Source organism: Mustela nigripes, chromosome 4, assembly GCF_022355385.1.
Source record: "Mustela nigripes isolate SB6536 chromosome 4, MUSNIG.SB6536, whole genome shotgun sequence".
Taxonomy (NCBI): Eukaryota; Metazoa; Chordata; class Mammalia; order Carnivora; family Mustelidae; genus Mustela; species Mustela nigripes.
Genome location: NC_081560.1, coordinates 68,407,689 through 68,431,193, shown reverse-complemented (window position 1 = coordinate 68,431,193; position 23,505 = coordinate 68,407,689). Strand labels below are relative to the sequence as shown.

Genomic DNA, 23,505 nt, shown 5'->3' with positions numbered 1-23,505 from the left:
CTGGGATCATGACCTGAGCCAAAGGCAGACGCTTAAGGACTGAGCCACCCAGGCGCCCCTCAAACTTTTTTCTTTTAAATGTTTCATTTCAAGCTGGCTTTTTTCCCTGCTCTCCTGGGGGAGTTCTGAGGTTTATCCTGAAAATGTTAGCTATTAAAAGATAGCCAAGAATTGTGCTTTCGTCTGTAATCCTTCGGTACTGTGCAAATACGTGGACACAGGCCGAGCAAATGTCTGCTAATCCAGCGCGAGCAGCGTGTGTAACCTTTGGCTGTAATAACAGGCTTCTCGTGTGGGGGGTGCTTTGGACTCAGAGAACATTGTAGCTGATCACTGTTGCGCAGCCCAGGCTTAGCTGAAAGTTTCCCAGAGAGGTGAACACCCCCAAACACAGAGCAGAGTCAATCCCTTCTTCCAAGAGGTACCCTGAACACCGACCTTCTCTCTTTACCGTATTTCCTGAGCGCAGGGCTTCCTCCTCGGCTATGCAGGCCTGTCTCTGGTTTCAGATTTAATTAAACACACGCGCGCGCGCGCGCGCACACACACACACACACACACGCGCGCGCGCGCGCGCACACACACGATCACTTCGAATACCTTTGTAGGGGTTGAACTTCTAAGATGCTTTTAGAGCTTTTTGCGTACAAGTCCTGTTGGTTTTGGGGGGCCGAGAAGCGGACAGTCAGCCCGTCACCCGCGGCGGTTTAAAGACTTGGGGAGACCAGAGATTGGGTTGATCTGTCCGTACCGGTTAGACAGGCTCGAGCGTTGTGTGCTCCTTAATCTTATCCTTATTTGTAAAGCAGAGACTTTGTCAAGACCCTCTCCAAATCCCCTGCGTGCCGATAATCTGTGATGTTATGAAGGGGAAGTGATATAAACAGATGATGCGTCACGGTCTGGGCAAGGTGAAAAGTGACTGTAGATGCTATAAATCCACGTGGGCATGGCCTGCCTTTGAGAGACTGCGGGATTTTTGCCCAGGACAGGATCTGTAGTCTCATCTCTGTTAAACTCCTGGCTCAAGCAGAGTTCCTCGAGCCATTGCTACTGGCGCACTGCAGACCTGCAGGGGGCAGGCGAGGTGAGTGGTTTACAGTATTGGGGAGGCAGTGGCTTCCTGACTCCCCTCTCAGGGGCTTTGTTCCCAGGTTCCACACCCCCCCCCACCACCACCACTTGTGCCCATCTGAGCACACACGGGGCAGCCTGCCATCTGCAGAGGGTAGCAGAGGGGACTCTGAAAAACAAACGCTCAGAATTAATCACACTCTAGGCCTGGAAACCCTGGGATAATTCTGCCCTGGAAAGAAGGAAGAGTGTACAAAATGAAGATGTCCGATTGGTTAGTTAGCTGTAGTTCTGTTGTGCTGTGACTGTTGCAGGCTGTACTTAGAAGGCAAACTCTGATGTCTTGGAGTGTCCGTAGCAATACAACATTTTAATAGGTGCTGCCTCACTGTGGTTTCTGAGGATGGCCTTACCTCGGGTTTGGTCCCCAGAGTGGGTAGGTGAGGTGGAAAGGACACTCTTGCTGCTTGCCACACTTGGTACAAAGCGACCTGTGGCTGCAGGCTCATAGCCTCCTTGCTGTGGGCTGCTCCGTTCTCTCCAGAAGACTTTCCCACTATGCCTGGGGTCGAATGATCCAGAATCTCAGCCCCACCCCACTCCCCACCACACATACACACCACCACCAAAAAGTTCTGCTGCGTGGCTTCAAGATACATTTCAGTGGGCCGTGATCTGTATCTGACAATCTGTCTCCTTCCGATTTATTCAGCTTCTAGGGGCAGCAGCAAAGGTGTCTTGTTGCCAACCACCTACACACATTTCCATCTAGGAGGGGTGACTGGTAGGCAGAAGCTCATCTGGGGTGGGCTGAATCCCAGGACCCAGCTGTCTCCGAGGCTGATTTACTGGTTAAAGATTATGACCAAAGGAACAGGCGGAGGCAAGGGACTGAGAGACTAAGGACGACTGCTGCCTGGAATAAATGGGGCAGGAGAGATTCTCCAGGTGTTACCGGGAATTTAAGAATAAAACATCCACCAGCAAATGCATTTCCATATCAGAGATGTGGTGTAGTGTAGATGAATTCAGGATCTGCTTTCTTTCCTCGGGATTTGTGAAGTAGGATGGCTGCTAAAACCTCTTCTGCTTCCACAAAGACAAAGACAGATGGAAACCCTGCATTGCAGATATCCTGAGTCCATTAGCTTGGACTGAGGCAGGAGACTTAGGGCTCTGGCAGGCTAAGAAAGTGGCAGTTTTCTCATCTAGAAAATGAAAGGCTTGGACTGGATAATCTTCCCTCCAGCGCTAACATTCTGTGTTTTCTTTGATTTTACATCAAAATGGTGTTTTCTTAATCAGCTCTCTACTGCTTCCTTTTCTGGGATCATTTTTCTTCCCATTGCAGAAGCAGGCACGAGTTTCCAATCAGTGGATGCACAGAGCTGCCAAATGTTTGCTGCTAATCAGCAGGCAAAACGTAGTCCAGTTTCCAGATCTGGAACCAGCTTCTTTCCAAGACAGTTAGAAGAGACTGGCTTTGCAAATTGCTTGTTGAGGAAATCTGAGCGTTAAAATGACTGATTAAGTACTGGTGCTAATGTGATTCATTCATTATCAAAAGCAGGTTGCATACCACAAAGCCTGAAAACTCTGCTCGGAACAGAGATTCAATGCACACAGCTAAATAAGAATGTATAAATGGGTACACACACATGCAGCATGTATGCCTATCTGTTTACACACACACACACACACACACACACGCACATTACAGGCACAGGGTTGATAATTCCACAGCCCAGACTGTCCGTGATGCTGTTTGTCTCTGCCAGAGAAAAGTCCCTATCAATGAATCCCTTCCCTTCACAGTGTCTGGGATCTCAAATTAGTATCTTAACACTTAGTTCTATTGGTTGAATCCAGATTCCCACATAAATTCGGATAATCCTAAGAGGGTCACACTTTAAAAAATCCTCAGTTCATTAGACTTTAGTGTGAATTAACTTTGTATTTCTTTTTAAAGAGGCGATGTGGATAAGGAGAATGCTGGGAGGGATGGAAAGTCAAATGGCCTTAGAATTCTGAACAGAATGAGAAAGGTGTGTGTGTGTGTGTGTGTGTGTGTGTGTGTGTGTGTGTGTGCATGTCTATGGTGGAGAGTGGCTTACAGAAAAACAAACTTCAGCTGGGTTCACTCATTCCCTCAGGATTAGTCAGCATTGTGCACGACCCTGTAATATGGTCTTTGAAACTAAATTATCTTTCTGCCTCTGAAGAGGGGACAGTAGTTTATTTTAATTTTACTTATTTTTGCAAATAGGGATACACTCACAAGGCACTGAATTTAAAAGCTCAAAAAGGAGGCATCTGAGGATGAGTAAGTCTATGTCCTTGTCTTTCAGCCCCTAGTTCTTGGAGGTCACTGCTCTAACCAGTTTCTTGTTTGCAGGGCTGATAAATATTTTCACCTATGATAGCATGCTCTGCACACTGATCAGCCCCTGCCTTTCTTGCTTGGTAAGATATCTTGAGATTTTCCTATATCCATACACACAGAACTGCCCTCTTCTTCATAACGGCTGTAGAGTATTTGATTGTATGGACACACCAAAAAAGTTTTTTAAACAGTCTCCTATTGATAAAGATAGAAATTGTTTCCAATCGTTACCCATTAGGATACCATACTACCCATGTTGTAGTGTGGTGCCTGTTCTTACCCACAGGCCAGGTTATTATAACCCCTGACAACTTCATACTCTTCACAGACTTCAGTTCAGGTGATGTGCTTGGAAGTTGTGCATTACAGTGACCCTGGGTTGGGGGGTGACTCAGTGAGTTAAAGTCTCTGCCTTCAGCTCAGATCATGATCCCCCAGTCCTGGGATCGAGCCCTGCATCGGGCTCCCTGCTCAGCGGGGAGCCTGCTTCTCCCTTTTTCTGCTGGCTGCTCCCTCTCCTTGTGCTCTCTCTCTCTCTGTCAAATTAAAAAAAAAAAAATACAGTGGTCCTTAGAGAGAATTTTCTCACGTGAGTGCTTATACTTGTAGGATAAATACCAGGAGTAGCACGTATGTGACGTTTCTCACTTAAATGAGAGAATTTTAATACCCAATCGCCACGCCCCCTTGTAATGTGGTCCTCAACCTCCAAGGGCCCTCTTCGGTGCCCAGAAGTATTCGCAATATTCTGGATTCATTCTGGCCTCATCTCCTCAGTAGAGAATACAACTTTCACCCCTTTTGTTTTGGGCACTGCAGTTTCATTAATGGAGCTTAAGACCGAGTTAGCTTTTTGGCAGCTCCGTACCCAGTTGGCTCCTTTTGAGAATTCTGTCAACTCAAGTCCCTAGGTCTTTTTTCAAATAAATTAGCATTAAACTGTATTCCACTTACCCTGTACTTGTATAGTGGAATTTTATAAATTATTATAAATTTAAAAGCAAACTTCTGATTTATCCATGTTAAAATATATTTTGGTCTTTCAGCCCTAGAGTCTCTTCCAAGCTGCTGGGTTATCTTACATCTGCATCTGGGGGGGCCTCAGTATTTTATCTTTTTGAACCCATTTTCCATTACCCACTCTTACTGAGCTTAATATTATGGCTCTAGGTACTGACATTGGAAGAAGGTTTATAAAATTATGTTTGTTATGGCTTGTGAGACATGTAAGGGAGAGAGGGGGCGGGAGGCGAGAGAGAACATTTCCAGCAACTAATGGGAAGAATTTATCTAAGATCTCAGTTCTAGGATCAGCCATGCTTCTCCTGAGCTATTAATTTGTGTATAGCTTGTGGGCATAGTTAATTGTGCAATACATCATGTTTTCCTATTTATTTTGGCTGCTAGGAAGTGCAAAGGCAAATTTGCAATGTGGCTCTAGTGTATAGGACAAGGTTTATATTTTGTGTACCGATCTTACCCTTGACCACTTTTTATTTTCCTACCTTATTTTTTTCCCTTTGCCCTTAGATCATTTAAAAAATCCTGTATTGTGTAAAATTTGTGAGTTGCCTTGAGTTTTTCTTCCATAAGAGATATTATAAAAACCAATAGGAAGACACATAAAAATCTTTGCAAGACAAATTTTTCTTTTTGAAGATTTTATTTATTTATTTGACGGACAGAAATCACAAGTAGGCAGAGAGGTGGGCGGGGCGCCGGGGGAAAGCAGGCTTCCCACCGAGCAGAGAGCTTGATGCGGAGCTTGATCCCAGGACCCTGGGATCATGACCTGAGCTCAAGGCAGAGGCTTTAACCCACTGCGCCACCCAGACCCCGCAACAAGACAAATTTTTTAAAGACATCAAATACATTCATACCTCTGATTGACAACAACAGCAGCAACTATAGGGCAAAAGAACCATGATGGAATAAAAGGTATAATCTTGTAACTAACAGCTTCAAAAACATTCAAGGCAATGATTGAGAGTTAAAACAATAAGAGTCTCATGTAACTCACCATGTAAAGTAAAAATGTGATTCCATAAATGAAGGTGTCAAACTCAAATGCCTTGAAGGGCCAGGAAGAATCAGTAAATAAAGCAACGAGGTAATGGAAAATGCTAGAAACAGAGAGACTCAAGAGTGCCTGTCCTGCTCAAGATATCCAAGCATGCTTCTAAACTAGACATTTGAAGACCCACCAGTTACTCATTTGCACTTCTGAATCACTCCTCCCCCCTAATTTTATGAATGTGACCAAAGTAAGAGATTTGTAAAAATTTTCACAAAACAGAGAAAAATCCTAGGCCAAAACCTTAAACTTTCTTTCCTTTCTTGTCCAGGTTACTGGTTGCCTAGTTATAAGTTAAAGTCTTCCTGGGCAACGGGCTTGCATCTCTCTGTCTTGTTTGGTCACGTGGAATGTCTTCTGGTGCTACTGGACCACAATGCTACAATCAACTGTAGACCCAACGGGAAAACCCCCCTTCACGTGGCTTGCGAAATGGCCAACTTGGATTGTGTTAAGATCCTCTGTGACCATGGAGCAAAACTCAATTGCTACTCCTTAAGTGGACACACGGCTTTACACTTCTGTACAACTCCTAGCTCCATTCTCTGTGCCAAGCAATTGGTTTGGAGAGGTAAGACTTTCTGGGTGGCTGACATGGTCGTCTACTTGCACACTCACGGTTGTGAAACTTGGTGATTATTACTTTCTTCAAGTAGTGTAGTAGGTATCCCATTTATAAGTCTAAACACCTATATATATACACACATATATATGCACACACATATAGATTTATAAATTTATATATTTATATAACTATATAAATGCACGTGTTGGTCCAGGTGAATTCAGTGATGATCACATTGGACTCATTATTTTCTTCATTGGAGGAGGCTCATTAGTTTACACATTTATTTAACAAATATTTATTTAGCTCTTATGATGTGTCAGCTAATGTGCTAAGAAACTGAAAAAGAAAATAGTTTCTGCCTTCAAGAAGGTATATTCTAGAAGGGGAGAGAAATGCTAGCAAAATAAATTCATAACTATGTAATCATAAATTGGGAAAGGAGATAAATAGGGTGTTGTGAAAGAGAATATCAGGAGTAAACTATTTGAACATGGATGAAGATTCCTCTAAAGATATGACTTGTGAAGCTGAAACTTTACGAATGAGAGGGAGTGAGCCATTGAAAAAGGAGTCAAGGGGAAGAGAAGCGCAGGTATAGAGAAGAGCGTGGGCAGAGTTGCTAAGGAAGCAAAAAACCTGGACTACTCAACAGATGGAAGAAGACCAGTGTGGTCGGAATATCACGGGTATGGGGCGGGAGGGAGAGCCAAGAGGGTAGATGAGAGTGCCACATGATGACACTGGATGTGTTGGGTAATAGCTTGCTGGGTGCCAGGGCATGAGGTTTAGAAATGGAGGCACAGAAAAGTTTTAAGCAAGGAAATGACACGGCTTAATTTTCACTTAAAATCATTATCCTGACGGTAGGCAGAAATAGAATCGGAAGAGACCAAGAAGGGAAGCAGGGAGACCAGCAGTGAAGCTATTGCAATGGCATAGGTGAGAAAAGACGGTGATGTGCACGAAGGGGCAAACTTGGATACGAAGATTAGAAGATGGGTTTGCAGTATTTTTTGGAAGCAGAGGTAATAGCATTTAGAGATGGATTTTATATGGAGGAGTGGAGAAGGAAAAAGAAATTTCAAGTATCATTGCCAGGTTTCTGGCTTTAGAAAGTGGATAGATAGTGATGGTATTTTTTTTTAAAAAAGGTTTATCTATCTATCTATTTGGGAGCTAGAGAGCTCTGAGAAGAGGGGCAGAAGAAGAGGGAGAGAATCTTAAAGCAGACTCGGCGCTGAGCATGGAGCCAAACGTGGGGCTCGATCTCACAACCCTGAGATGACAGCCTGAGCCAAAACCAAGAGTCCTATTGACCAAGAGTCTAATTGACTGAGCCATTTTTTAAGATGGAGGGACTCGAAGAAGACTCATGTATGTGGGAAAGGTCACTAAATAGTTTTTTTTTTTTTTTAAGATTTTATTTATTTATTTGACAGACAGAGATCACAAGCAGGCAGAGAGGCAAGCAGAGAGAGAGGAAGGGAAGCAGGCTCCCCACTGATTAGAGAGCCCCATGCAGGGCTTGATCCCAGGACCCTGAGATCATGACCTGAGCGGGAGGCAGAGGCTTAACCCACTGAGCCACCCAGGTGCCTCCACTAAATAGTTTTTTAGGGGAGACTGGCTGGCTCTGTTCGTTAAGTGTCTGACTTGATTTCGGCTCAGGTTATGATCTCAGAGTCCTGGGATCAAGCCTTGAGTCAGGCTCCTGCTCATCGGGGAGCCTGCTTGTCTCCTGCTCCCTCTGCTCCTCCTCCTGCATGCGGTCTCAAATAAATAAATTAATTAATCTTTAAAAATTAGTTTTTGAGGCGTGCCTCGGTGGCTCAGTGGGTTTAAAGCCTCTGCCTTCAGCTCAGGTGGTGATCCCAGGGTCTTGGGATCAAGCCCCGCATGAGGATCTCTGCTCAGCAGGGAGCCTGCTTCCCTCTCTCTCTCTGTCTGCCTCTGCCTGCCTGTGATCTCTGTCTGTCAAGTAAGTAAATAAAATCTTTTAAAAAAAAATAGTTTTTTAAAAGTCAGTTTATAGAGGTATAATTCCACACACAATAAAATTCAGTATTTTTGAGAAACATATAGTCATGAAACCATCATCACGGTCACTTTCAAAAACTTTCCTGATGCTCTTTGTAGTTAATGCCTTCACTGGACCCTCACCTCCAGCAACTACTGGTCTGTGCTCTGCTATAATTTTGTCTTTTTCAGAATGTCATATAAATTAAATTATACAATATGTAGGCTTTGGGTCTGTTTTTTTCCTACTTAGCATAATGCCTTTGAGATTCACCCATGTGCTTACCCTCACCAGTCTGTCAGACCTTTGACTGCTGAGTAGTATTCCTTATATAGACATAACACAGTTAATCAGCTCCCCTGTGGGGGGACTTTTGGATTGTTTCTAGTCTTTGGCAATTCTGGGGGGAAAAAAAAAGCTGATATAAACATTTGCATACAGATTCTTGTGTGGAAATGTTCTCATTTCTCTTGGGTAAATACCCAGGAGTGGGACTATGGGTCTTGCGATAAATTTATAAGAAACTACTTTCCCCTTTTTCAACCTAGTTGTACATTTTGCATTCCAACCAGCAATGCATGAGTTCAGTTTCTCTCCATCCTTGCCAGAACTTGGTGATGTCAGCTAAAAGAAAAATTTATTTCAGCAATAATAGGTATATAATAGTATCTCATGGTTTTAATTAACATTCCCCTAATGGCCAAGGATGTTGAGCATGTTTTCAGGTATTTATTTCCCAGCTGTGTATTTACTTTGGTGAAATATCTGTTCATATCTTTTGCTCCTTTTTGAAAATGGGTTGTTTGCTTTCTTATTATTGATTTGTCAGTGTTCTTTATATATTATGGATACTAGCCCTTTATTAGAAATGTTTGCAAATATTTTTATTTTTTCTTTGACTTTTTATTCTTCCTGTCTTTAGAAGAGAAGAAGTATTTAATGCTAATAAATTCAATTTATTCATTTTTACCTCTTATGGCTTATGCTTTATGTGTCCTAGCTAAGAAATCTTTGACTAACCCAGGAACAAAGATTTTCTCCTATGTTTCCTTCTAGAGGTTTTATAATGTCAGTCTTACTTTTAGGTCTTTGACTCATTTTGAGTTAATTTTTGTATATGGTATAAAGCACCGGCGAGGTTCATCTTTTTATGCATGGGTAAATTATCTTATATATACAATTGTTTCAACATCATTTACTGAAAAGACTGCTTCTTCTCCATTGAGTTGCCTTGGTATCTTTGTCAAAAAGCAAGTGGCCAGATATGTATGGATTCTCTGACTTATGTGGGTTTTTTTGTTTGTTTTGTTTATTTTGCTGATGTTCCACTTGCTTGATTGCTGAAGCTTTAGATTAAGTCTCAAAATCAGAGTGAGTTTCCCCAGATCAGTTTTAAACACGAGACGTTTCAGATCGCTCTGAGACTCCAAAGTGAATGAGTCAAAGCTGTACTTGACAAAACATATGGATTGCAGAAGAGAGCTCTGGACTAAAGCTGTAAGTTTAGGAATTGTTGGGTATTGTTTAGGAATTGTTATAGATTGTATTTGAAGCCAAGGGAATCAGTGAAATCACTTGGATAAAGAGTGTGGAGAGAAAAGAGAAGGGAGGACCAAGCCCTGATAAATTCTTACATTTAAGATGTTAGCAGGATGGAGACGGGCCAAGGAGAGTGAAATGGATTGGTAAGTGGAGTGAGAGAGAGCCCAAGAGCATTTTTGGCACGAGGGGGACTAAGAAAGAGGCAGGTTCAAGAAAGAGGAGGCGGTCAGCTATATCGATGGCCACTGAGAGATTTAATTAGATGTCCCAGAGATTAAGTGACAGAATTCTCACTGACAAAAGCAGTTTGGGTGAATGGTGGGTGTAGACGCCAGATTCGAATGGTATAAGGTAGAGAAGGGAGGATGAAAACTGGGGATGCCACATACAAACAACTGTTCCAAGAAGTCTGGCTGCACATGTAAGCACGAGAGTCGTGTGATGGCCGAAGGGGGGCTGGGGACGCAGCAGAGTGTTCTGTAGTTGGAGATAAAAGGAAATGGTTGTGTGCCGAAGGGAACGATTTATTGAAAGCCAACAGTTGAAAACGCACAAGACAGGGTAACTAAAATCTTAGAGGCTGAGATGGGGGGAAATCCAGGGACTGTGCCTCAGTTTTAACCAAGGGGCCAAAGGAAAGGATGGCATTAAAACGCCAGAGTGTTTGATGCGGCCGTGGTGAGATGCAGAGGTTCATATCTGATAACGTTCCCCCCTCGGTAACGGATAAGGCAAAGTCATGAGCCAAAGACAACAGCAGAAAGGGTGGAAATTTTGATGAGGGTGAGGAGGGTTGCAAAGGTCATGGGGAAAGATTAGAACAGGCTTAAAGATGCCAGGGTCTTCTCAACCTGTGAGAATCCAAGGGGAGAAAAATCCATCCAGGTTCCTCTCCTTTGTGCCTGCCTGGGGGAGGGGAGGAGTCTAGAGCAGATACATGTAGAGAGGACTAGGGGACAGTCAGGGCGAGCCACCTGTAGCACGTGGCCATCACCCCCGTTCACACTGACTTACATAGTTAGGGGGGTTTGATATTGTTTTTGCTTATAGTTTAATTCATTCATTAAACTTTTAGGCTTTTAAAAATTTTTTATTGGGCGCCTGGGTGGCTCAGTAGATTAAGCCTCTGCCTTCAGCTCAGGTCATGGTCTCAAGGATCAGGTCCTGGGATCAAGCCCCACATTGGGGTCTCGGCTCAGCAGAGAGCCTGCTTCCCCCCTTTCTCTCTGCCTGCCTCTCTGCCTACTTGTGATCTCTCTCTCTCTCTGTCAAATAAATAAATAAAATCTTTAAAAAAAAATTTTTTAATATGTTATGTTAGTCACCATACAGTACATCCTTAGTTTTTGAAGTAGTGTTCCATGATTTACTGTTTGCGTATAACACCCAGTGCTCCTATTTTTAAAATTGTTTGAGAGTTAAGACACTATCTATTTGTTTAATTTTTGACTTTTAATATTGTTGCCTTTTCATGGGACTTCATGAACCACAGACTCAGACAAGCTGTTAAGCCTTTCACCTTTCACTGCTCAGAGGCACCATCGGAGGAAACCTCATTCCCCAGAGGATGTGCTTATTGCCTGTCCCTTTTATCCCTATTGACAGAGGGAGACTACCTGGACATGAGAAGGAGTGGAGGTAGTGGGGAGGCCAAACAAGGCTCTCTGTAGGCTGCCACTAATGAATTAGGCTAATAACAATCAAGAAGGAAGAATGGACGTCCATTAAAAACAAACTTGCTCTTAGGTCCGTGGCATCAAAGGCCAAAGCCATAAAGGAAAGAAAGATGAATTAGAGAAAAAAAAAATTATTCTGTGTGCAAGAGGCACACAGATACTAAAAGAAAAATGCTGTCACAAAACTGGAAGAAAATATTTGGGACTAGATGGACAAAGGCCCTTTTTATACCCTTAGCAAAGAAAGAAATTTTAAATTAAAGTAAAGAGATTAACAACTAAGAGAGAAAAAGAGAACAAAAGACCAAGAACAGATGTAGGTATTTCAGGATCCCCCCCAACCAAAAAAGCATATAAACAACAAATCAACATAACATAATGGTCACCTGCCCTGATAATCAGTAAAATGTTCATTAAAATGACGGGTGCTTTTGTTGATATTTATTACATTAACAAAGATACAAATGATAACAATACAGATATTGCCAAACACAGGGGTGTGTGTTCATACATCTTTAATGGGACCTGAATGGGTCTGGAGGGTGAAAACTTCTATAACTCAGAAGTTCTGTCTCTAGGATTTAGGGCTCATTCTGCACCTTTTGGCTCATATGGACTTTCATTATGTAGGGACTCCAAATCAAACTTTGGATTCTGACCTCCAAACAAGGTTATGCATTGAGTCCAAGAGACAGCTGGTAGGAAAGAAAGAAGACATTGATCATGGAACAGAATTGGGCTTATTCGTGCAGTCTGCACAACACTAGGAAAAAAGAGACCTTGTCCTCAATCAGTAAGAGTCTTCAACACAGTGTAGTCATACTGTGTTTTATTTTACATTTTTGTATCAGAAGCTTTTGACTGGTTAAAGAATACATTCAAAATATCCAACTTAAAAATACATACATTGACATTTTTTCCTTTTTTTTTTTTAAGATTTTATTTATTAATTTGACAGAGAGAGATCACAAGTAGACGGAGAGGCAGCCGGGGAGGGGGGGAAGCAGGCTCCCTGCTGAGCAGAGAGCCCGATGCGGGACTCGATCCCAGGACCCTGAGATCATGACCTGAGCGGAAGGCAGCGGCTTAACCCACTGAGCCACCCAGGCGCCTGACATTTTTCATTTTTAAATATATTCAGAGTCACAAAAAAATTTCTTGATTTATTTTTTGCCTGAAATCACTTATATTACTAAAAACTGAAGAACAGTTGCATGTCTAAGAGAAGAGATTATTTTTGAGGATTTTATTTATTTATTTATTTGAGAGAGAGAGAGAGAGGGCACAAGTGGATGGAAGAGAAAAGGCAGAGGGAGAAGCAGACTCCCCACTGAGCAAGTAGCCCTACTCGGGGCTCCATCCCAGGACCCTGAGATCAAGACCCCAGCCGAAGGTGAACGCTTAACCTACTGACCCATATAGGTGGCCTTTAACTCATTGCTATCCCCACTGTATGCAGAGTCATCTAGTTAGGAAGTGTAGGAGCCCCAGATGTGGATGTCTGGCTTTGTGATCCTACATTTGCGTGCGCCTAAGCACAGAGTGACCAAGTATAGAAGACAAAATCAGCAGAACTATATGACGTTGCTGCAGTTATCGAAGCACGCGTCTCAAAACGGAAAAACCTGAAGAAAGCAGAAAGACGGAAAAATAGAGATAAAACCAGCAATCAATGAGATTTTAAAAAACTCAGACTTTAAGAAAGGCTTATCCATGGTATGGAATATTATTCTGTCATGAAAAATAACGAAGTCCGGATACAGGCTGCAATATGGATGCATCTAGAAAATATGCCAAAGGAAATAAGCCTGACACAAAAGGCCACCTAGTGTGTGAGTCCATTTATATGAAGCAGCCAGAAGAGGGAAACACACAGACAAAGCAGATTGGTAGTTAGCACAGGCTGAGGGGAAAGGGGAAGGGGGAGTAACAGCTTAATGGGCATGGGTTTCCTTTTGGGGTTGAAAATATTTGAGCAGTTGATAGTGGTTATAGTTTCACAATATTGTGTACATATTAAATGCCACTAAATTGTATGCTTTAAAATGGTTAAAACGGTGAATTTTATGTTATGTGAATTTTACAATAAAAAATTAGAGCGGTGCCTGGGTGACTCAGATAGCTAAGTCATCAACTCAGGTCATGATCCCAGGGTCCTGGGATCAAGCCCCATATAGGGCTCCCTGCTCAGTGCGGAGCCTGCTTCTTCTTCTCTCTCTGCCTGCTTGTGATCGCTCTCTGCCAAATAAATAAATAAAATCTTGGAAAAAAAGAAAAGACAAATTTTAAGCTGTTTTACCTCCATACCATACAGACATTAAAAATTATATTGTAAAAAATGCTCATTGACATGGAACAATTTTTAAAAAGAAGTTTAAAAAAGAGTATGAACTGCATAAGCTTATTTTTCTTAAAAGCATATATGATTCTGCATATTATGAAAGAATATCCAAATTATTAGAGTCAAACCTGATAACGTAGCTAATGTTTACCTATAGCTAAGCAACTTCAAAAAACCAAATTTGTTATTTTAGATCCTTACTTCTAGAATCACACTTTCTTGTTTTTGTTTTTTAAATGTGGTGCCCAGAAAATATATCAAAAGCAAAACACATTGTGAATCAGATAAATGGGGAAATTTTCACCCATTTTATGGATGGAGAAATAGAAGGAAAAAGTAGAGGGCTAGAAATAGGTCTCCCAGTCTGCAAATCCTAGAAGCCCGAAAGCATCTTGCTTTCTTTCTTTTGTATTTTTATTGCCTTCAGCCTCTGGACAGTGCTTGGCACATAGGAGGTACTCTGTAAACGTTCTCTGACTGATTTGGGCATGGCTCCTGAGGGCATGGATGGGAACTTCTGCTATCTAATAAATAGACACTGTCATGTTCATGGTTAATGAGTGAAATGTGGTTTCTGGTCAGTTTCGCCCTCTCTGTCTCTGGGGGGATAGTTGAGGGATGGATCTTCTCTCTCTTGGATTATGTTGTAGGCACTTTGTGGAGAAGTCACATACCTCACTTTGTAGCTGGACAGAGGGAACGGAAACAGCACACAGACAAGGAAAGTGAGTCAGGCTAACATTAAACTCGGGACTGGAGAAGTCCATTAGAGGGAAAACCAATGCCATGGCAACTGAAAACCGATGTAATTTCATTTGCTACTTAATGGACTCTTTGTAGAAAAAAATGCTCTTTGTGGAAAAGGCTAATTGAGGCCAAAAAATTGCATGCAATTTTCGCTTAAAGGATTTTCCCCTATTTTTTTTTTTTCAATGTTGCAGAGCCTGCTTTGTCCCTATGCTGGATTTTGTCCGCTATTTTTCTGTTTGCCTTTCTACTTAATGCCCCCCATCTTCTGGCCTTTGTTTCCTTTGGTATTAGTATAATAGTACTCATCAGTTGAGAGGGCTTATTTACCTCAGTGAAAATGTCCTCTCTGTGAATCCTGCATTTCCCTACGAATAAAGAGAGTCAGGTCAGGTTTAGCTGGCTGAATAGCGGTATATTATTTCTACCTATTCCCTTTGGTAAGAGGAAAATGAAAGCTGCTTGCTTTGCTCTGCATGAGGCAAATCCTGACAGTTGGAGGAAAAATTTGTTACTGCAGGAAAGCCATAAAAATTCAAATGTTTCCTCCCAGAATGTAGCATGAGGGCAATGCAAAGGAGACCCTGCCTTTTCAACGACGGTCCCCTGCTACTTGATGTGACGATGACACAAGTTACCCACATGTTAGGAAAACCCTGTCCAGTGATGAGAACATAGCAAGGCAGGATGTCATGGGACATCCCTTTAATCCAGAACCAGAGATGCTGGCTCGACTGGCATCCCTGTCCCCAGTCGGTCACCCTGCATGTCATTTCAGCTCTGACATTATATGTCGTCATGGCACAAATCTGACCATCCTTGTCATTTGCAAACAACTTTGGGGATTTTTGTCCCATCTGCTGTATGGTTAGTACCACCTGTACAACAATATGAATTTAATCTTTTCTTCAAGTTGACATTACGTTTTAAGTTCAATTTTAAAAGAAACTGGGTATCCCTATAAAAATTGATTTGTCACTGTAAAAAACAGGGCAAGATCCCTTTGTCCTGCACAGAACGTAACGGTAACAGTAAATCACGGGCAGTGAAAATTCCTGACCTCCATCTGCCGAAAGACTTCTCTCAGATGGCAGAGAATGCCTCAAAAGCCTCATTTCCTCGTTGCTTTTTTTTTTTTTTTTTTCTGGAAACATTGTCTCCGATGATTCTGCTCTGAGTGAGTGAACTTGAAATTTATTTGCAGGTCATGTCGCAAACCTCTGCAGACCTCCGCAGGGCACAGGTACTCCAGCCCATTAAAAAATGGCCCACGTAAGATCACAGCCCACCGTGGGGGACACTGCCATAAGTAGCGTTTCCTGAAGTTGAGGGTCTCTCAACTTTTAGAAGCATCCCCTTTAAAAGTGGGGGTGAAACAAGTCTGCTGCTCTCGCCACAATGTCAGCTCTGTCCTGGAGGTCCTTGCCAGCACAAAGAGAAAACAGAAATAAATAAGATGTATGAAGATGGGAAAGTGGAACGCAAAACTGCCATTATTGCACACGATACGTTTGTCGGCTTAAAAAACAAGATAAACAACAAAAAAATCTGAGGTCGAATGGTTAGAATATGTAATTGAGTTCAGCGGAGGTACTGCATTTGCGATCAATACCCACAAATCAATTGTATCTCCATATACCGGAAACGAGCAGCCTGAAGTTATTACGTAAGAAAAGACATATTTATGTATGTTATGAGAAACTTAAGGGACCTAGAAAATATATTCCACAAAATCATGGAAAAATATAAAAACGGATGAGAAGACCTTAAGAAGATACTACATTCAAGGGTTAGCATGAAAAATGTAGTTCTTAATGACTTCCACCTAACTGGCAGTCAATTTCATTTCTTTGCACTGATGAGTTTGGTGTTTATCTCCATACTGCTAAATAAATACCATTTGTTTATGCATAAAATTGAAAAGAATAGGTAGCAACATAAACAATTTCTGATAATCTGTTTATTTATCATAATGGAAGACGTGGCTCTGGTTCCTTTTCTACACTCTACACCTCCCTTCCCCCATACAAGTACCTTTCTCGTCTTCCCTCCTCATAATATCGTGACATTATAATCACGAGGCTTGTAGTAAACTGGGATAACTTCTCCTTGGTACATTTTGTTTTCCCTGGAGTTGTCTCATTTTTTTGGCTTAGTTTCCTACGGATTATCACTCTTTTAACCCCAAACTTTTTGCCAGTGGTTTTAATCTTTTTTGAAAATATTTCAGTTCAACAGGTATATGGTCATTGCCATTTTCTTACAAAAAAAAAAAAAAATCCCTTCTGGAGCCTTCAGACTTAGATGCTCCAACTGCCGTCCTCCTGGGATCTCCATTCCCCACCATCCTAGAAACTCCCTGGGCCTCTCACCCGTGTCCTGGGTCCTGAGTCTCCCTATATCTTGGTTTGCTGCCTGTTTCGGCCAAGTACCTCGTTGACTAGATTTCTGAGAAAGGAGCAAGAGACTCCACATCCCCCAAAATGCACTTATCCTATTCTGACATGGCATAGAATTCCAGATGGACCATCATTTTCCTTCAGAATAATGAAGACATTTCTCCATTTCCCTCTAGTTTCTAGTACCTCTGCTAGAAGATCAGGAACCATTTTATTTCTTTATCTTTTGTATGTGACTTATTATCTCCTGTCTTTTCGTCTTTGGTGTTCTGAAATTCCATGATGATCTGCCTTTTTTTTTTTCCCCATCCATTGTACTGAGTCCCTTCAACCCCCAAAGGTGCATGGCTATAAGTCCTGAGAAATGTTCCCAAGTTCTTTCCTTCTGTTTTCTGCATGCTCTGGCCCTTTAATTGTTATACTTTACATATTGTACTTCTTGCACTCTTTCTCTAAATGTCTTGTCTTGTCTCTCCTGTTTTTTTGTTTGTTTTTATTGAGCCCAACACGAGGTTTGAACTCACGACCCTGAGATCAAGACCTGAGCTGAGATCAAAAGTCAGACACCTAATCAACTGAGCCGCCCAGGAGCCCTGTCTCTCCTGTTTTTTATTTCTTTATCTTTATGCTTTCCTTCCTGGGAAATTTATTCCAGATTATTTTTCTCTCTTTTTTTAAATAGTCTCTATTTACTATATTAAAGGCTTTGTTTAAATTTTTATAACCTTTAGATGTCTGCTGATAGTTAAGATCGAGTAACTAAAAGCTGATTTGAAATCTCAGGGTATGGGTAAGGTTAGTTTAACTATTAGCTTTGCTATGTGGTATCTGGCTGGATCTTTTATTTGAGAAACCTCTGAAATAGTATCTTTGGGTCTTTTCTTTTAGTCTGGTCAGATTCTAAAAAACAAACAAAACAAAACAAAAATCCTGTATCTGATTTCTGCCTGGGTTAAGGCCTACTTGCCAGTTTTCTAAGCGCTTTTAAGAAAAAGGGCTGGGCATGGATGAGGAGTACACATGCTGTCTAGAGGGCTCTGTCTTCTCCTCCTGACCGAGCTAACATCTAGCACCTAAGACCCTAATTCAGACATCAGTTCCAAAGTTCATTCTTCCTGAACTCCCTTCAATGAAGTTAGGTCCCTGTGTCACTCTGTTTTCTCCTAGCACGTAGTTTTCCTTGTGGCACTTACATTTCGTTTAGTCCTTTGATCAGTACCTGTTTCTCCCACTATGTTTCCTGAGAGCAGAGTTTTGCTCAGCATACTGCCGTGTATCTAGTCCTTATCGGTTGCTGGTTGTGCAGCATTCATGCAGGTGCCAGAACTAGGAAGGAGACTGGGGTCAAACCGGAGCAATTCTGTCATCGTTACTGGCAAGATGACTCTTAGTTTATCGTCCGCTGCTCTCCTCGTTTCTTTTCCGACATGAAGAGGGTTTGAAGAAGGGAAAAGTCAGAAGGGTCAAATACTAGCGAGGGAGAAATCTAATAAGTGGAGAATTTAAAAGTTTATGTTCATGTAATGACACGGAAGGGCTTGGAGATAACCGTGTTCGTTGAGGCATGGGTGCAGAAATCAGAGTGGAGGGGAGTGATAATGAAAACAGATTGTGAGTGTGAACAAACCCACGGAGGAAGAGTGTTTGTGGAGAGGAGACAGCAGGGCAGAGCATGCGGGAAGTAGGGTTGAGGACTGCCTTCTTTTAGATGACAGAGACCTGAGCATTTACAAAATGGGTGAGGGGGGGTGCCTGGGTGGCTCAGTGGGTTAAGCCGCTGCCTTCGGTTCAGGTCATGATCTCAGGGTCCTGGGATCGAGTCCCGCATCGGGGGGGGGGTCTCTGCTCAGCAGGGAGCCTGCTTCCCTCTCTCTCTCTCTGGCTGCCTCTGTGTCTACTTGTGATTTCTCTCTGTCAAATTAATAAATAAAAACTTTTAAAAAAAATGGGTGAGGGCTGGACACGGAGGACAGAGGAGGAGGGGGGTGTCATTTAGGGTGTGAGGATTCTGAGAAGTTTGGGAAATGAGATCTAGAACCAGGTAGAGGGATGGACACTCTAGAGAGGAGAGCACCTGTTTCAGTGTAGCTGGAAGTCTGGGAAAAAAGGGAGAAGATGGGAATGGATGGGCGTGGATGGCTTTGTGACGTTTCCGTCTGAAAGGCATTTTCTATGTAAAAGAGGAGGTGAGCAGATCTGAGAGTGGGGAGAGAGAGAAGAAAGAGTTCAAGAATCGAGGAGGTGGAAACGGTTTGAAACAACCCTTATGGAGACTGGGGGAATAAATCAGGCAGAGAAAGAGAATCACTGGATGGCTGACCGTCTCGAGGACCCAGCTGAGAGTTCTGTTTGACCCGATGGTGGTAGTGGGCTGGTAGAGTTGGCAACTCAGCGGGACTGTGATTTTTGCTAGACAGCTCTCTGCCACTTGGCTGTGGGTACCGAGACAGTAGCTAATTGGGTTCATTCATAACACCAGGTGGGCGCTTGGAAGAGTCGGAGGTGGTTTAAGGTTTTGGCAAAAGGGTTATTGAAAAGATGGAATATGGAAGTAAGCTGGGTAGGGAGAGGAGGTGAGTCAGGAGCATCTGCTGGACAAAGAGAACACAGACAGGGGTTCTAACAAAACCAAGACACAAAGATAAGCAGCGATGGTCAGAAGATTGAATGTGGGAATTTGTAATTTCTGGACGGATCCGTTGAAACTAATTACTCAGCCCAGGTATGACCCTGGGTGGGAGTCACAAGGTCAGTGAATGGGAGAAAGTAACTGGAGGGAATGAGATTGAAACACTGAAAGAAGAGGCCACTGGGTGGTCATCCACGTGGTTGTTAAAGTCACCCAGAATTTGCGTGGCGAGGGATAATGTGGCTCAATCAGCCAAAATCTTCAGAAACTGACAGGGAGATAAGTGTATTCAGGGAGGAGGGCAGGTGGTCTAGATTAAAAAAAAAAAAAAAGCAGAGCCCTAAAGAAGCTGAGATGTTCTTTTCATTTTTATTTATTTTTTCAAGAGAATTAGGGAGTAATTGGAAGCAGCAATGGGGAGCCCGACATATGAAAAAGAACACCCAGCTATATGCGGCAGGCCAGAGTTAAGCATCCTGCATCCTTTCTTTGAGCTCAGAACAGGGCAAAGCTAGTTGGGTTGCCATGGTGACCAACGCCCTGTCTCCGGGCTCATTAATCCTGTGTTCCAAACGAAGCACTTAGCAATAGCTTCTGACTAGATGCAACAAAGCTCTGCATACTGAAAAGGGCACATTCATGGTAAGCCGGGGAAAAAGGTTTTCAATTTCATTCATTAAACTTGAGTAAATAATTTAATATCTTTGTGCGTCAGTCCTCCTAGCTAAAGAATAAGGATAAATGCTTAATGGAAAATCTAGCCTAATAAAGTTAACAGCATCAGCTTTACATATCAAGGAAATTGATGTTGCCGGTCTATATGCATATAAGGGGAAAATGGAAAGGAAAATAACATATATTAAGCATCTACGAGGTGGGACGTCAGGTACTTTAAAATAAAATGACTCACTTAATCCTTGCAACAACCATGTGAAGCAAGTATCATTCCCATCATCTTGTAGATGAGGAATTGGAAACTCTGAGACGTTAACTAAGGCCCCCGGTTCACACAATTGGTAGGATTCGAGGAGGCCCGATTCTGGCCGGTTTAGGCTCATGAGGCCCCAACTATGCCTGGCTGAAAACTGTATATGGCTTATCTTTCTGGGACACTGGGCTAATTAAAAAAAAAAAAATTAGGAGAAAAGTTTGTCCTAAGGTGACATTGCCTATATGAGAGAGAAGTTTAAATGCTGTGTTAGAATTCCATTTGCTTCAAAAAATTCGCTACCATTAGATGTTTTTAAAGGCTTTTCTTGAAAAAAAAAAAAAAAGTAGACAACTGTTTATATTAGAAGTGTGTTTAATTAAAAGATGTGAAAAACTGTCTAGGCTCCTTCTAAAATGAGTCCCCCCAGAGCAATTGTTATCCCCACTTTGGTTCCCGGTGCGTGGAACATGGTCACTGGTACGTGGAAGGCTTAGGTTGCAAAACAGACCCTCCAAACAGAAGTTGCTTTTCTTCTTCTGGGTCTAATGACTTCATTTGTTTTTTCTGGGTTTGTTCCAGCTAAGGGTAGATAATGATTGAAAAAGATATATTAAAAATCCATTAATTCATTTTCCTTAAAATTAAATCTTTAATTAAAAGCAACGCTGATCAATTTCTAATTTTTGCCTCTAACAACGTGATACAACAAGGTTTAAAATAAACAGAAACAACTTGGTGCAAGTTAAATATCCCTGTCACTAAACTTGGTTGTTAGCAATTTTTTTCTCCAAATACTAATGGTTTAGTTTTACCTGTATGACTATGCCAGGCCTATTTTCTTAAATTCAGGCTGATTACTTCTTCCCCAGATGATTCCCAAGTGCGTCTTCAGAGGAAAAGTGTTAATTCCAGCCTTCTGTCCCCTGTCAGTAGTAGAGGTTTTCCTGACTGGTTCTCTCTACTTTAAATTCTCCTTTCAAAGCCTGTATGTGACTTGTGTTGTGAGTTTTTCAGTCCGGGAGTGTTATCTTTTTTTTTTTTTTTTTTCAATAACTAGAAGAATCTGAAACCAGAAATTGAAGGATGACGTTTTCATGGTCCCGAGCTACTTTATTTTTTTCCTTATTTATCAGCACATCTCTAATTTGTTTCTTACTCGGAGAAGCCTGGATTGGATCATCCCCTGAAACATTTTAAACACCACTTAGTAAAAGATACCGGATTTATAAGCAGAAATGCAAGCGTTTTCTTTGTCATCTCCCAAAATAATGACTCATGAAAGATAATCTAAACAATTTTAGAATGAGACTCAAGGGCCCAGATTTGGAGGTAAAATGGTTAAATCAAACAAGAATCTGCAGCTCCCAGCTTGGCTTTCTATTAAGCTAACCACAGAAACACAGCAATATGAAAACTGGTAATAAAAGGGTTTAGAACTGGAAGCTAAGAATCAAGCATAGGCCAGCTTCCTGAAGAATTTTCCACTAATTAGAAAGTTAATCGGAACAGAGTGGACCCCTTTCTTTTCTGAGATGAAACAGCTCCCCTGTAGTCGGAAGAGGTAATAGCCAGCCCCCACTGAGGGCCCAAGACTTCTGGGGAAGCCCCTCGAGGGTCTCTTGCTTGCATTCATTTGCAGCTTGAGAAGTCCCAGCAGCCCTTGGAAGTATCCTTCAATTAAGAGGGCCACAGAACCTAGCAGTAAAGGCAGGAAATAAGTTCACTTTTTGCAAGCAAAATTGAAAATAACCTGGTGGCAACAAGAAGAAAAGATTGAATAAGATTTTCCAAAGGAAAATTTGGCCTACAGGTAACAGTCAATAATAACAACAACAACAACAATCAGATATGGCATTTCTATTGCCATAATCCTCACAGCTTTTCTATGCGATTCTTCTATTATCCCATAGGCAGATTCAAAAGGCTGAGCTTTTAATCGGTTGATGGAAATACGGGGTTTTGAAGACAGGATGACCTCAATGCGGAGTACTTGCTTTCTCCACTAGGTGGTGCTACTTCTCCTTTGCTACTTGGAATCCTTGCCTGGAACGGAACAGTCTTGGGAGTGCACCATGGCCTTATTCTGTGAATCTGTCTCCAGGGTAGACTGGACATGCCAATCAGTAAACCTGCCACTTGCTCAGATCCTTCTAGAACTGTGCCTTGGGCACAGTCTCTGATGACGGGGCTTAGGCTGTTGTGTTTTGTAATACTGGATCCTTCCCCACCAGAGCTGATAAAACCAGGGTGGTGGTATTCTATCCAAGGGGCTGGATATGAAAAGATGCATTCAGGTATAGTGCTTATGAACATAAGTACTGAAGTCAGATTTCTTGAGTTCAAATCCTCCTAGCCCCCCATTCACTATCTACATGAGTAACCTCTTGGAATCTTTATTTATTTATTTATTTATTTATTTATTTATTTTAAAAGGATTTATTTATTTATTTGAGAGAGGGGGGTCACAAGTAGGCAGAGAGGCAGGCAGAGAAAGGGGGAAGCAGGCTTCCTGCTGAGCAGAGAGCCCGATGTGGGGCTCGATCCCAGGACCCTGAGACCATGACCTGAGCCGAAGGCAGTGGCTTAACCCACTGAGTCACCCAGGCGCCCAACCTCTTGGAATCTTAGCCTTCATTTACTAAATAGGAATGCTGATCATATCCAAGTTCATTCCAAGGAACTCAAACAAAGCATGTGGATTTTAATTTGTGACTCTTTCCCCACCCCTTACCTTTGTATTGTCTAGAAATGCATTTCCCAAAGTCTATTATATTAAACATCGATCATGGGCTGTTAATCGGTATTACAAAAAGACAGTTTCTTGGTCAAATAAATTTGGGAAAACACATATTAAATTAGATAGGGATCTTCACTTGAGGACTTTTCAGAATCTTTCATATGGTAATGGAATTGTACATAAACAAAGGTACACTGATCTACAAATTTATTTAACCCACAGTCTTTATTTTTCCCTGTATCTTACAGTACTAGTATGCCACACAGGAGACTTTGGGAAAAAACTGGCACAGAAGAGTGAGATTGGGGCTTTTGGCTAGAAGCAGAAACTGAACTCAGCCCTGGGTACACCCATCTTCCCTCCAGTGTCTAATCCAAGGGCGCACTC

General features: G+C 42.1%; 1 protein-coding gene across 1 annotated transcript in view; it reads left to right on the top strand.

Annotated features, from left to right (window-relative positions):
• ASB4 (ankyrin repeat and SOCS box containing 4) overlaps positions 1–23,505 on the top strand; it is a 62,300-nt gene that overhangs the window by 4,370 nt on the left and 34,425 nt on the right. The window contains exon 2 of the mRNA XM_059395735.1: positions 5,803–6,102. Coding sequence (XP_059251718.1) covers positions 5,803–6,102 — 300 coding nt within the window. The remainder of the gene's footprint in view (positions 1–5,802; positions 6,103–23,505) is intronic.